We start from the raw sequence: 15,486 nt of genomic DNA, 5'->3' as shown, positions 1-15,486 counted from the left end.
AGTGCAAGTAGATAAATAGGAACCACTCCGGCGGGAAGGTAAACGGCATTTCCGTGCACTGCTCTGGTTCGCCAGAAGTGGCTTAGTCATGCTGGCCACATGACCCGGAAGCTGTCTGCAGATAAACGCCGGCTCCCTCGGCGCATAGAGCGAGATGGGTGCCACAACCCCAGAGTCGGTCACGACTGGACCTAATGGTCAGGGGTACCATTACATTTATGGAGCTATGGGCTTTAAAATGTTTGCCGTGTTGCAGTCCCATTGAAAAACAGCAAGATTCTAGTCCTCATGGTGAGTTTTACCTTTTGTGCAGAAGGCTAGTCTCAAAACACACTCCCACATCCATTTTCTTCTTCGCGTTTTTACCCCACCTTTTTCTCCAAGGAGCTCATGGTGAAGTGCCCAATTCTCCCTATCTTCTCCTTTCATCCCCAAACCAGAGAGACATCACCCAGATTACACAGCTAACTATCAATATATTTCCCCGCTTAGCACAAACGCTTGGCTTGGGTGAGCAGCATAACATGAAGAGAGCACATAAAATGGGCAGCGTCGGCATAACAGTACTTCCCCAAAGCCCATTGTAAGTTGGGCTTCCACAAATGGGACACATTTGGGCCTGAGGCAGAGATGTCCAAACTTTATTCAAAGAGGGCCGGATGTGATGAAGTGAAGGGCCGTGAGGGCCGACTAAATTTGTTGACCTTTTTTTTTTAACGATTGAAATTGTTGAGCTTTCTTTATGATTTTACCCCAATGTTATTGAGCTTTTTAGGATTGAAGTCGTTGAGGTTTTTTTAGGATTTTATCCCAGGAAATAAACTGCCACAGGGGCCGGATTGAACCGACTGGTGGGCCAGATTAGGCCCCCAAAACGGACTTTGGACATGCCTGGCCTAAGGTGAGTCACACCTGTGGCACCTGTGGCACCATTTTCCTTTGCGTGGCGGGGGGGGGGGGCGGTGTTCCTGATTCCAGGGACATACGACAGATGAAAAAATAGGAGTGAGGATCTTCCATATGGCATATTTACTAAGAATTCATCCTGGCTTCTTTGCAGGGAGATTAGACATTGGCTATTTATAGAAGATTCATTCCAATGTTTTTGCAGGGAGGTTAGATGATGTCTCGAAGCAGATGTCATCCCACAATTTTGCAGTGTATTTCCCATCTCTTTCATTTCCCTCAAAAGTTCGCTCTTTTAGGGAGGCAAGCTTGTTACTTCAGAGCTCATCATCATCCCCTAACTGTGCAATCTGGATTTGAAAATATGTGATTGATTCCCGCCAACAAACAGTCTGGAAGCACCCAGACACACACATTTTATCCGCCATATCGGAATGATCCTTCCAGTTTACCTTTCTGGGGTGGTAGTAGCAATTACAGAACTGAATTACATGAAGCTGAAGATGAATTTAAGAGCAGCCATGAGGCTGTCTCAGAGCGGTCGGGAGCAGAAGGCTCGTCCCATCAGCTTTGCAGAAAGACGAGCTCCACTAGGCACCTGTGAACTGTTTATTTGCCAGTTGGCCTGATTTTCGTTTTTCCTCTTCCCTCCGTGGCCTTTTACCCTTGTATGTCGTAGCTATGTTTTGTTTTTTGTTTTAAAAAGATTATGAGCCTGTGGGCACCAGGGACTCTTGTTTCAATTGATAGTGCGTAAACCACTCTTGGGAGACTTTGGGGCTGAAAATCCCAGTGGCAAATGCTGTAAATAAATAACTGAATCAACAAACAAATATATTTTCCCCAGCAGCAGAAAACCAGGTGCTTCTGGGAAGTCCACAAACAGGGCTTATGAATGCAACAGTCCAGTGTTGTTTTTTCCTCAGCATCTGGGATATATAAAGGGGGTTCTTTTCTTTCTTTTAATCTCGTGTCTGTTTAAGGAGAGAAGGTTGCAGTGTCACAAGCCCTGACCATATATTATCCCCTTAAACAGCTGTAGGACAGTTTGTAGCCAGCCAAAGGATGGGGGGGGGGGGAGACCATTTTCCTCCAACTTACAAATGTCCCTGGGAGCAAATCCATTTACAATTACCTGCAGAATTGTATTCACAAGGTATTTATTTATTTATTTATTTGTTTGTTTGTTTGTTTGTTTGTTTGTTTGAAATTGTTCTTTAGCTTAAAACTGCTTGTTTCCCCATTAGCTCTAAAAGGCTTCTGGACCAAAGCTTATAAAATGGAAATGGAAACATTTAACAGCAAATATGTAACAGCAGCATTTTAACCCCCTTTGCTTGGGTGCAAAAGGAAAAAACAAAACAAAACACATATCTTAAATGGAAATACTTTCCCACTATGGATTTTCTCCTGTTAGCGAGGGGGGAAAAACACGACAACAAGACAGTGCAAACATAATATACAGAAATGGATGGAGACGTATTAAGTTCCTAAGTACCAGCATCGCATTTCGGCGTTCCCAGGCAACGGCGTACCGAAGGACTCCGCTTTGATGTTTTATAGATACCAGACATATGAAGCAACATTGAATGATGCCTGACGAACACTGTTAATGAATTTCCAGGTAACCTGTTATAGGGTGGGGGGCCTCCTGTTTTTTTAACAAGCCTTGAGGAAACCTATTCTTGAGTATAGAGAGGCAGCAGCAGCAGCTGTTCTACAGTGGAACGGACCCCCTCAGAAGGTGGCAAACTCTCCTTCCTTGGAGGTTTTTAAGCAGAGGTTGGGTGGCCCTCTGTCATGGATGCTTTAGCTGAGATTCCTGCATTGCAGAGAATTGGACTAGAATGGTCCTTGGAGTCTTTTCCAAATCTCTGATTCTGTGATTCTAGGATAAAGTCCTCTAGAGGACTCTCCAACACATGCACACAGCTGTACCGTGTTCTTTCGTTTCTGAACAGTACACACAGCAGAAAATTCCACCACTTCTGCCTAGGGGCCAATAATTTGTTGGAGCAGACCAGCTCTTTTTTAATTCATTGTCCTGTTTGCAACCAGGGTGGTCCCTTTATTTAACCACAGGGCAATATCTCAGGCCAGTAAGCAGGCTAGAGGCAGGGGTGGGATTTCTCTCACATACGTAACATGCCATTTCTCAATAAGTGCTATATTAAAAAAAAAAACTGCTCTGAACATCTGTTTTGGCACCTCTTATCTTCCACACCAAACTTTTTTTTTAAAAAAGTGACTGCGGAAATGACCACTGAAAGTGCTAAAGAAGAACAGGGGTGTGTACGTACCCCAGAACTGGCCAGAAAATCTGGTTTACCGATTGCGAAAGCATGATTTCCCAGTTTAATAATAATAAAGCTTCCCGTCAGTTCTGTCCAGAGCTTTGAGGCCGTTAGATTTATTGCTCAGCTTGGCAGGAAAGAAAAATCTGCTGTCGGGAGAATCCTTGGAGAATCCTCCTGAACATTTCATTTTCCAAAGTTTGTTCAAACTTATTTTCAAGCCCCTGTTGCAGCTATGTGGATGCAGATCTAATGAGGTTGGGGCCCGCTCAGCACTGGATCCCAAAGCATCAAAATATTGATTACTCAGCAACAGTTGAAAAGGAAAAGTCACCCCACCATCTCTGATAGAGGAGGAACAACAGGGAAGTCATTTCACTTCTATTCCTCTACAAAGAAGAGCAAGATTCTAATACTCCAGGGTTGATGTTTGGTTTTTTACAGACTGCAAAGGAAAGCTCATGCCTAACACTGCAGTCTAGGGACTGAAGGAGGTGCCGGTCCACTAGCCCATTTCTTGTGGACTGCCTGACGCTTGCAAATATGCCTAGACGAAGGAGATATTCTGTGCAAAAAGAGTCTTCTGGATGAGGCCAAGGGGACTCAACTAGTTCAGAATCCTGCTCTCATAACCAGATGCCTCCAATGAACCCGCAAGCCGGATTTAAGCACAATAGCACTGCGCCCTCCTGCGATCTCCAAGCAGCTGGGGTTCAGAGGCATTTCTTCCTCCAACTACAGAGGCAGAGCATAGCCATCCTGGTTAGTAAAGGAAAAGGTAAAGGGATCCCTGACCATTAGGTCCAGTTGTGGCCGACTCTGGGGTTGCGGCGCTCATCTCGCTTTATTGGCTGAGGGAGCCAGCGTACAGCATGTGGCCAGCATGACTAAGCCACTTCTGGCGAACCAGAGCAGCGCACGGAAACGCCGTTTATCTTCATGCCGGAGTGGTACCTATTTATCTACTTGCACTTTGACATGCTTTCAAACTGCTAGGTTGGCAGGAGCTGGAACCGAACAACGGGAGCTCATCCAGTCGCGGGGATTCGAACCGCCGACCTTCTGATTGGCAATTCCTAGGCTCTGTGGTTTAACCCACAGTGCCACCCGCGTCCCTATATCCTGGCTAGTTGTCCTCGATAACTCTCTCCTCCATGAGCGTGTCTAATCCTCTTTTAAAGCCATGTGGGCTGGGGGCCATCACTGCCTCCTGTGGTGCTCTCAAGGTGTTGTTGATCTCCAAGCCCCCTTGCAGCTGCAGCAGTCAGGGCAACCAGTGGTTAGGCACGACAGCGAGAGCCAAAGCCCTCCAACATCTGGAGGGAACTGTATTGGCTACCCCACATTTTAAGTGTTACGAGAAATGGACATTTTGGGAACATATAGGTTAATACCCCTTAGTGGGTTCTAGGAGTCAGAGAGAGTGAAGCAGACTACACAGAGCTGGTCAGCCCACTCTGGGCTTCCAGGCGCTTCCAGGCAGGTGTTTATTATGGGATGGTTGCTGCTCGAGCATTCAGGCCTTTTGGGGAGGGCATCGTGACAGCAACATCAGAATGCCAGCAGCCCATGTTATTCCCCGCTGCCCCCCACCCACCAAATTTAATCTGGATCAATGACATGTCACACATTTAAGGCACATGACTTCTCCCAAAGAATCCTGGGAACCGTAGTTGGTGATCTTTAGCGCACCTGACAAACTACATTTCCCAAGATTCTTTGGGGGGAGCCACATAAATGTATGTGGCTTTAATAAGTTTTTTAATTTTTTTTAAAAAAGACAAAGCAAACACCTGATGGCAGGCACCCAATATCGCAGCGATATTAAGCCCCACGTCGCTTTGCAATCAGAACATTTGGGGCGAATATAAATTCAGGACAGAACTGCAGGCGGGTCAATAAGATCTGTTTGCTGAGCCAGGCAACTTCAGAACAGCCACTTCCGATGATTCGGGGTACGGTTGTCCAGCCACAAACATCAATCCCATAGCCTGAGTGCATCAGTTTTCTCCCAACTGGGTAAGATTTCCAAATGGAGCTCTGTGAAAATTGCAGGGGGTTGGACTGGATGACCCTCGGGAGTCCCTTCCAACTTGACGATTCTAGGAATCTCTGAAATGTGCATATTGCAGCATATTGCAACTGTTGTCTCTTCTTGGAAAGCGGGATGCACCAGGTCTGCGTTGGATACGCTGAGGACCCGCCCTGTTCTTGATGGGGTGGCAGGAGGGAGCTCCAGGCAGTCTGCTTGGGCTCTGCATGGAACGCTTTGGCCTTCTCGAGCATCGTGCCGCTAGCTTCCTCTGGCTTGCCAGTAGTTCAGCCGCTCTTGGAGCAGGTCCAGTTCCTCAGTGAGGCCCACAATGCTGGGAGCAAAGAAACCAGCCTGAAAAGAAAGGCAAGACTGCTGTTTCTACAAAAGCAATGCCTAAACCACATTGTAACGGCAGCAGACAAGACTTCCTAGCTGTGGAATTAAGAATAAGAATAGTAATAATAAATTTTATTTATACCCTGCCCTCCCCAGCCAAGACTGGGCTCAGGGCGGCTAACACTAGGTAATAACAATCGATTAAAATACAACTTAAAAGCAAGATGAAGTACAACGTTAAAATGCAGCCTCCTTTCAGTAGAAACTATCCAAACTGGTCCTACGTGGGCCAGAAAAAAGCCAGGGAAGTCCCCAAATAAGAGTTTCATCACAGAAGGAGAAAGGAAAAAAGAAGAGGGGGAGGGAATCAAATTGATTCCAAGCCAAAGGCCAGGCAGAACAACTCTGTCTTACAGGTCCTGCGGAAAGAAATCAGATCCTGCAGGGCCCTGGTCTCATGAGGCAGAGCGTTCCACCAGACCTAAGCCAGTGTTGAAAAGGCCCTGTCTCTGGTTGAGGCTGATCTGACTTCCTTAGGGCCTGGGACCTCTAGGGTGTTGCTATTTATGGACCTTAAGGTCCTCCACAGGGCACACCAGGAGAGGCGGTCCCTCCCTACAGGACAGGGGACTGGACGAGATGACCCTTGCAGGTACATTCCAGGGTCGTCTTAAGCATCTCTGGCGCCGTGGTGCAAAGATTCCTCCGCCCACCTACCCCCCACCTCGTTTCCCAGAGTTGCTGATCTTTTTTAAGGAGGACAGCGCTGCCGGCGACGCACCCAGCTTTGCAGGGCTGGAGGAGGCGGGCAACAGCTGGAGGGCAGCTCCTCTGGCAGGGAAGAGGCGGAGGCTGGATGCAGCAGCTCCTGGCTCAGCTGGACGCTTCATGCCGTGGTGGCCACGGCATGGCAGAAGCGGGCGAGGGCAGCGATGTTGGGAGGCACCGCGTCCAGACTCTGCCTCTTCCCTGGTACCCTCCAGAACTTGGCGCCCTGGCACCCCGTGCCACTAGCCTCTATGGGCAAGATGCCCCTGGTCCCTCCCCACTCTACAATTCTCTGAAACAGCAGTGTTTACATCTGTAACCCTGCCCATTTTTTGCCTATCACAGACACGTGACCTTTGCAAGTCACAGAATCATAGGGTTGTGATCCTAAGGATCATCTGGTCCAATCCCCCGCAATGCAGGAACATGCAGCTGTTCCTTACGGGGATCAAACCTGCAACCTTGGCGTCATCAGCACCACACTCTAACCAACCGAGCTATCCCACCTTGAAGATTGGCAAGAAGAGGAGGCAGCCCCTCGAGCTGGGAGAAAGGTTCTCCATCTCTGCGCTAAGCGGAAAGAGACTTGACGTCACCAGCAAGGACCACCGCTGGCTTTGGGGGAGAGGCTTTTCATACCCTCCTTTTAAATTGGCTCACTTGTATAGGAATAGATCAGAGGCCTGCTTGGATCAAGCCAAAGGAGGCCTATCTAGTTCAGCCTGCTGTTCTCGCAGTGGCCAACCAAGTGTCCTGTTCAGAAGACCACAAGCAGGACCTGAAGGCAACATCAGCAAACTCCCTTCCTGCAGTTTCCAGCAACTGAGATTCAGAGGCATATACAGTGGTGCCTCGCAAGACGAAAAGAATCCGTTCCGTGAGTCTCTTCGTCTTGCGGTTTTTTCATCTTGCGAAGCAAGCCCATTAGCGGATTAGCGCTATTAGCGGCTTAGGGGCTTAGCGGATCAGCTGATAAGCGGCTTAGCGGATCAGCTGTTAAGCGGCTTAGCGGATCAGCTGTTTAGCGGCTTAGCGGATCAGCTGATAAGCGGCTTAAAGGCTTAGAAAAGGGGGGGAGGGGAAAAAACCCGCAGGAACTCGCAAGACATTTTCGTCTTGCGAAGCAAGCCCATAGGAAATTCGTTTTGCGAAGCACCTCCAAAATGGAAAACCATCTTGCGATGGTTTTCCATCTTGCGAGGCATTCGTCTTGCGGGGCACCACTGTATTGCCTCTGATCATGGCTGGTAGCCACTGATAGACTTTTCCTCCATAAATTAGTCCAGTCCTCTTCCAAAGCTATCCCTGCCTCCTGGGGGAGCGAGTTCCATAGCTGGACTCTGCACTATGTGAAGAAGTCCTCTTTTTAATCTTTCCTGAATCTTCCAACGTTCAACTTCAAGTCCTGACGTTAGGAGAGAGGCAGAAAGACTTTTCTGCATCGACTTTCTCAATGCCAGGCCTAATTTTCTAAGCGTCTAGCATCCCTTGTTCCTATTTCCACCCACAGGACTTTTGCTTCAGAACTCGTTTCCAAATCCCTGTTCTTTATTTCCTCTTTTAATGAACTGGCGCAGGCTGGAAGGGGCAGGATACAGTGGCTGCCTAATAGACGTGGCGCACGCTGGCCTCCGGAGACCTAGCTGTGAAGAATCTGTTTCTAATCGTGAGCTGCTAAAGGCAGCTATCAACATCAGGAAGTCATCCTCACTTCATCTTCTGGTTTCCTCCTCACTGCTTCCACAACTGACGGTAGATTTGAGGATCACTGTTTGCAGAACGGTGGGTCTAGCTGCTGCCGAGTCCTTAACTCAGAAGCAAGGTCTGCAACTTCAGCACAGCTGAAGATCAGCTGATTGAAACTGTGCAAATTACATCCAAGCAAAAAGCTCTTATTTGTCCATGTCTCCTGGGGTTTCCTGGCGCGGAAAGAGCTTTTAAGCTCTCTACTTTGCTTGCTGGGCAAGACCCTTCGGCACGTGAGCTCCGGAAGTGCTGGGGATTCTCTCCTGCAGCGCCAAGGGTTTTGGTATACGAGATTTTCATGTAAATATGGAACCCTTGCAACCGAAATCCCCCCTCCCCGCATAATATGTGCTTATAATGAGGGGGGAAACCCTTTTATAAAAGAATCCAAAAGTAGTTTGGACGCTAGATGGCACCACACAGCTACAAACCTCTACCTCTTGGGATTCCTACCCGTTAGCCCCTCTGTATACATTCTCCTCCCCACACCATGAAATTATCATTAATTTTTATTATTTTCATCACCACCACCATTGGTTTATTAATCGCCTTCTAAACTTCAACCTCGAGGCGTTTTGTGCATAAGGTAAATGAAACCAAAAACACATTTAACGAATTGGGTTGTCGTTCAACATATCCTCCTGCCTCATTTCTGTCCATCTTCTCAGAAGTTGGAGTTCTTTATGACATTTTATTTAGTTAGTTAGTTTTTTAGATTTGAACTGCTGCTAGGAGGCCAGTTGTGGTGGGATTACAAACTGTAAAAGTTTTAGAACGAACATACCATACTTTTCCGTGTATAAGACAAGGTTTTTTTCTGAGAAAATCATGTCAAAAATGGGAGGTCGTCTTATACATGGATAGTGCAGAGTGGGGACAAAAATCCCCCCCCCCCAAAGTCTCAACAACTCTGGGCAATCTCCCCCCTTTTTCTTAATTTTGAGTCCCCCAAAATAGGGGGCATCTTATACACAGGGGCGTGTTATACACAGAAAAATACGGTATAAATAAATCACGTCCCTCTGCTTGTGGAACAGCTTCTATTAATGGCGGGACTTTTTGAACCCAAGAAAGATGAGGAAGTGTTTTTTTGCAGAACGCAGGTTGGGTTCTCTAATGACTACCTCCCAACCTGCCCGCGATTCTGTTATTTTGTGCTACGCCTCTGCTGTTTCGTACCTGGGTTTCCGGGCTCCCGCGAAGGTAGCACCTTCTCCACAAGCGGATGGAGGGCCCTGCATATGATGGCAGAAGGAGCAGCCCGTCGTGATGGAGGAAGAAGCTTCGGGTTTTGCACCTCCGCGACCTGTCCTGCTCCCTGGGGGCCTCCGACCCCTGAGACCGGCGGGAACCTTTCTTGGCGAGGGAACCGTTTTTCCAGGGGAAGAAGTGGGCTTGCAGAGAGAGGGAGCCCTTGGAGAACAAGTACAGGGTCCTTTTCCCAGGAGGAGCGTTTTCCATCTGGAGGAAGGAAAGGGGAAAGCTCAGAACATCGGAAGAGCGAAGGAACCAGGTCTTGGATCTGATCCTGGCAGCTCAAACAGTAATTGCAACTCCCTGGAAAACAGTCCCAAATCTTACACAGGGCGCTCGGTGTGCCGCTCACTCTGGAATATAGCTTTAAGGGAGAAAATTGCACATAATTTGAGATTTTGACGAGGGCTAGAACCTCCAGACACTTTTTATATGATTTGGCATTCCCTTAGTACATACTGTACGTATGCGGCGGAGCAGTCTCAAGACAACTCTGATCTCAAGCCTGGAAAATATGGAACTAGACTTGATAACGAGATGGCGCTGATATTCTTTTTTGTTTGTTTCTTTTGCCTATTTAATGCAGAAACAAAAAACACACACATATTCTTTTCTTGGACCTGGTTATATTAAACCATGTGCAACTGTGTGCATTCTATGTGCCTGTTTTATAGTTTTGTTTTTCATCTTTTAATTTCTATCTGTTGTTATCATAGAATCATAGAACTGTAAGGGTGGAAGGGACCCACAAGGGCCATCTATTCCAGCCCCCTGCCGTGTAGGAATCTTCTGCCCAGCACATACGTTTCAAATGCATGGGTCAGACTAGAAACAGGGATGATGAAAGTCAAAGCTCATATTAGTCTAACATCAATAGGTGCTACTGGAAGGAATTTTTTTATTTTGTTTTGACTATGGCAGACCAACACGGCTACCTATCTGTAACTGGATCAATAGGTAAGTGGCTAACTCTGAAACTGCTCCCCCGAGGAATAGCCCCATTGATTCTGAGCAACCAGTTTCAGTCTGGCTGGCTGGCAGCAATCTTAAACACTCTTCAGAAACTGGGCCTTGCTCCCCAAACCCTCATAACTATGGGCCTGGGCCAAGCTAGATCCGTAGTTAGGCAAAGAATCGTGAACATAGAGAGACAACAGGACTGTACAAGGGATCCCCGATTATAAAATCATAGAAAACAGGAGATACGCAGCCGCTCCAGCAACATATCTATTTCCTCACATCCAGAAATGCAATAAGGGCTTTCACTCTTGCTAGAAGCTCAGCCTTGCCCTTAGCGGTTCTGGAAGGCTCCTATAGAAGGGTCCCATACGCACAGAGACTTTGCGCCTGCCCATTAGGGGAAATAGGAAGCCTCGAACATATATATTTTTTAGATGTCCTTTTTATGTTGAGATCCATAGAGACACCATTGATCCTTTGCTGAAGAGGCTCGCCGATCTTTCAGAGAAGTCTAAACTTCATTCTCTCCTCTTAGGCAAAGATCACAAGATGACCTGGCTGGTAGCCAGATTCTGCACCCAGATTTGTAGGCACAGATCATGCTCTAGAATAAAATAGCTTACTAGGGAAATGTTGAAGTTGCCATTTGGGGCGCCTCAGGGTCAATTTTTTTATGGTAACCCAAATCTCAGTTGTACGGGTGTATGTATATATCTCAATTTTAACCCATTAGCTATTGCTGCAATCTGCTCTGATTGTATATTTTATCTTTATGAACGCTGCTTTTATTGTGTTGTGCAAGCTGGTCTTTGACCGTAATAAATTATCTAAATTATCTATGTATTTGCCCAGCACAGGGCTCGGAGCCACAAGCCTGAGATTAAGACGCTCACGCTCTACCCTCTGAGCTAGCCGAGGTTGGCATCCTGAGCTAGCATCCTGTTCTCACAGTGGCCAAATTCTCCTAAGAACCTAGAAGTCCAGATAGACTGTCTCTAGACATGGAGGTTTTATAAGAGCAGTGTAGTTTCAAATTGGATGGGAGACCGCATGTTGAGATTCCTGCATTGTAGGGGGTTGGACTAGATGACCCTCGGGACCCATTCCGACTCTACAATTCTGTGATTCCTTCAGATGAGCCCTGCTGGATCACGCCAATGGGCCTTCAGCTCCAGCATCCTCTTCCCACAGTGGCCACCCAGATGCCTGTTGAAAACCCACAAGCGGGATCTCAACACAACTCTTAACAACAAGGTTCCAGATTCAAACGGGGAAACTGAGTGGTGCTGGCAAAAAGGCTTCTTATCTGAGAACCTGGAGAGCCACTGCCAGACAGCAGTGAGCTAGATGGGCCCCCAATCGCTTGATCAGCATAAGATATAAGCTTCCTGCTTTCTTAAGTCAACGCTTTTTTTGGAACCATGAGGACTGGAACCTTGCAAAGGCAGCTTCCTGCATTCCTGTGGGTTGCAAAGTTAGATCTAAACAGGGAAAGGTTCTGCTGGAGCCTGGTGCCCTACCAAACTGGGAGATGCCAAAGATTTCTACACGTCCTCTGACTCTGAATCCACCAGCCCAAGTTGTGGAAACGACCTCCATGCCTTCCCAAACAAGCACAAACCTTGCCAATGTTTTGGGGAAGGAAGTTCCCGTTCAGAGCCCCGCCGTTGCTGCCGCCATTCCCGCTGCGCCTGTAGCAGGGGTTCCGGAAGCGCGCCATGTGCCGGGGGTTGTATCTCAAGGACCAGTCCCAGATGGTGGGCAAGGAGGCGCCCGTGGCTTCCTTAACCGGGCAGCCGTCTTTCTCCAGAATCTCCAGGCAGAGGGGTTCTCGCCAGCCGTTGATGGGAGTGTAGAGCTGGGTGAGGAAACGGTTCTGTGGGGAGAGAGAGGGGTGGCGGTGGATTAACTGACCCTTCCCAAAAATGCATTTCTTTTCCATTTGTATGGATTTTATTGGCCAAAGAAATGTTGCAACAATAGTGGCCTGCTCTCTATAGCAGGGGTCAGCAAACTTTTTCAGCAGGGGGCCAGTCCACCGTCCCTCAGACCTTGTGGGGGGCCGGACTATATTTTGGGGAAAAAATAATAAACAAATTCCTATGCCCCACGAGTAACTCAGAGATGCATTTTAAATAAAAGGACACATTCTCCACCTCCATCGTTCTGCCCGGACACTGAGGTCCAGCGCCGAGGGCTTTCTGGCAGTTCCCTCACTGCGAGAGGCCAAGTTACAGGGAACCAGGCAGAGGGCCTTCTCGGTGGTGGCACCCGCCCTGTGGAACGCCCTCCCACCAGAGGTCAAAAAAGAAAAACAACTACCAGACTTTTAGGAGACATCTGAAGGCAGCCCTGTTTAGGGAAGCTTTTAATGTTTAATAGGTTATTGTAGTTTAGTGTTTTGTTGGAAGCCGCCCAGAGTGGCTGGGGAAACCCAGCCAGATGGGCGGGGTATAAATAATAAATTTTTATTATTATTTATTATTATTCTACTCATGTAAAAACACACTGATTCCTGGACCGTCCGCGGGCCGGATTTAAAAGGCAATTGGGCTGTATCCAGACCCTGGGCCTTAGTTTGCCTACCCATGATGTACAGGGCTATTGTGAGGATTTCCCCCATCCTTCAAGAGGAGGAGCTGATTCCTAGAGAGGAGAGGCAGGCCACAGAGAAGAGAATGGATTCAGCAGCCTTCCCCAACCTAGTGCCTTCCAGAGGTTGCAGCACACCACCTTCCAATGGGTCATCACAGCCCATGACCCGGGGATGGTGGGAGCTGTAGTCCAAAACAGCTGGAGGGCCACAGGACCGCCATCTTTAAAGAGAAGGAGTTGGTTCCTAGAGTGGAGAGGCAGGCCACAGAGGAGAGAACGGCTAGAGCAGCCATCCCCTCCAGATTCTGTTGGGCTCCAGCGACTGGCACAGTGTCAACACTTGGGGATGATGGTGATGGGAAATGGCAACATCCTGAGAGTACCATTTTGGCTATCCCTGGTCGATCAGCTCAAGTCGTCTTGCCTCTCCTTCCCACCCAGCATCGGAACAGAGCTCAAGAGACCCAGCAAATTTGGCCCCACCCTTGTCCCTTTTCAAAGCCAAGCAGTGCTTTTCCCCGTTTTCCCCTTTTTATTGTTATCGATTCATAAGCAAAAGAAAAGAAGTGCAGACATAACGAAGAGGAAGAAGGCGAATAATGAAATATTGAAGTCCTGAGCCATCATAGCCTTGAGGACCAGCAATCTGAATTATTAAGATTAAAGGTTTTCCAGGGTTTGGCAATACAGCCCCTAGGCTGCTTTCAAGAGGTGAGAGAGGAGTGCTTTACTTTCCAAAAATCCCATTCTGTTTCTGTGCAATGGCACAGAAATACAATAAGGTAAAGGTAAAGGTACCCCTGCCCATACAGGCCAGTCGTGACCGACTCTGGTGTTGTGCGCCCATCTCGCTTAAGAGGCCGGGGGCCAGCGCTGTCCGGAGACACTTCTGGGTCACGTGGCCAGCGTGATGAAGCTGCTCTAGCGAGCCTGCACCAGCACAGCACACAGAAATGCCGTTTACCTTCCCGCTATAAAGAGGTACCTATTTATCTACTTGCACTAAAGAGTGCTTTCGAACTGCTAGGTGGGCGGGAGCTGGGACCAAACGATGGGAGCTCACCCCGCCACGGGTATTCGAACCGCCGACCATACAATTGGCAAGTCCTAGGCGCTGAGGTTTTACCCACAGTGCCACCCGCGTCCCTCAGAAATACAATAGGTAAAGGTACCCCTGCCCGTACGGGCCAGTCTTGACAGACTCTAGGGTTGTGCGCTCATCTCACTCTAGAGGCCGGGAGCCAGCGCTGTCCACAGACACTTCCAGGTCACGTGGCCAGCGTGACGAAGCTGCTCTGGCGAACCGGCACCAGAGCAGCACATGGAAATGCCAGAAATACAATAAATCAGCTCAAATACACAGGCTCGCAAGTGCCAGAACAGGCTGGGTGTCCATCCCCTGTCCCCCAAGCGCAACTCACCTGGTTCCTCCGCCCTCTCTCCCACTGGCAGTTGAAGAGGAAGGTGCTGGAGAATGGGACATAGCTGCTTTCGTGTAGAGCCACCAGGTAGGCCTCGGTGAACTGGAAGGACCCGGGAAACTGCTGCAGGAGCTGCCAGGTGCAGTCCAGGAACAGCAGGAAGACCGGTGACTGCAGAAAGGGGTGAAAGGGGGAAAGAGATGCTCCCATTTCTTTTCCCTGAGCACATTTATTCTCTCTCCTCCTCCTCTACAGAGAAAGGCTTCGGGTCAGGGATGAAGCATCTGAGGCTTTCTGTGTTCTTCTTTCCATGGGAACCTTACTCAGAACAATGAGGACCAGAACCTTACTTTGATTTTAGGACAAAGTCTGCAGCACAGCACTAAAGCATCACTCGACCACTTTGATTGGTGGGACACCCTTACAGGGGCCACATAATACCCGTTCCGCATTTTGTAAGAATTTGATCTTTCAAATTCAGTATCCGTGAAGGAGTGTCTCCATCCCCATCATCCAGCCCAGATGCTGAGGTCCAGCTCCGAGGGCCTTCTGATGGCTCCCTCACTGTGAGAAGTGAGGTTACAGGGAACCAGGCAGAGGGCCTCCTCGGTGGTGGGGCCCGCCCTGTGGAACACCCTCCCACAGTATGTCAAGGAAATAAACCAACTACCTGACTTTTAGAAGACATCTGAAGGCAGCCCTGTTCAGGGAAGTTTTTAATGCTTGATGTTTTATCGTGTTTTTAACTCTGGGAAACCCAGCCAGATGGGTGGTGAAGGAAGGAAGGAAGGAAGGAAGGAAGGAAGGAGGGAGAGAGAGAGGGAGGGAGAGAGAAAGTGTGGCAGCACCTACACTTTGGAACTCCCTGCCTAAGGACACCAGGCAAGGGCACCTTTGCTGCACTGTTTTTGGCGCCTGCTAAAAATGCTCTAGGGACGCAGGTGGCGCTGTGGGTTAAAGCCTCAGCACCTAGGACTTGCCGATCGAAAGGTCGGCGGTTCGAATCCCTGCGGCGGGGTGCGCTCCTGCTGCTCGGTCCCAGCGCCTGCCAACCTAGCAGTTCGAAAGCACCTCCGGGTGCAAGTAGATAAATAGGGACCACTTACCAGCGGGAAGGTAAACGGCGTTTCCGTGTGCGGCTCTGGCTCGCCAGAGCAGCGATGTCACGCTG

General features: G+C 48.6%; 1 protein-coding gene and 1 long non-coding RNA gene across 2 annotated transcripts in view; one reads left to right on the top strand and one right to left on the bottom strand.

Moving 5' to 3' along the window:
* The first annotated feature begins 218 nt into the window (after positions 1–218).
* LOC307205884 lies at positions 219–4,967 on the top strand. Its single transcript, XR_013834152.1, has 2 exons — positions 219–901; positions 2,154–4,967. It is a non-coding gene; the product is annotated as an uncharacterized lncRNA (long non-coding RNA).
* The window catches only part of MTMR11 (myotubularin related protein 11), a 35,419-nt gene continuing 23,014 nt past the window's right edge, over positions 3,082–15,486 (bottom strand). The window contains exons 14-17 of the mRNA XM_079958026.1: positions 14,316–14,486; positions 11,921–12,175; positions 9,265–9,546; positions 3,082–5,586 (exon numbers count right to left, since the gene is read on the bottom strand). Of these exons, the coding sequence (XP_079814152.1) occupies positions 5,494–5,586; positions 9,265–9,546; positions 11,921–12,175; positions 14,316–14,486 (801 nt within the window). The 3' untranslated portion in view covers positions 3,082–5,493. The remainder of the gene's footprint in view (positions 5,587–9,264; positions 9,547–11,920; positions 12,176–14,315; positions 14,487–15,486) is intronic.

Source organism: Podarcis cretensis (genome assembly GCF_951804945.1).
Source record: "Podarcis cretensis genome assembly, chromosome: 16".
NCBI classification, from domain to species: Eukaryota; Metazoa; Chordata; class Lepidosauria; order Squamata; family Lacertidae; genus Podarcis; species Podarcis cretensis.
This window is presented reverse-complemented; position numbering and strand designations above follow the sequence as displayed.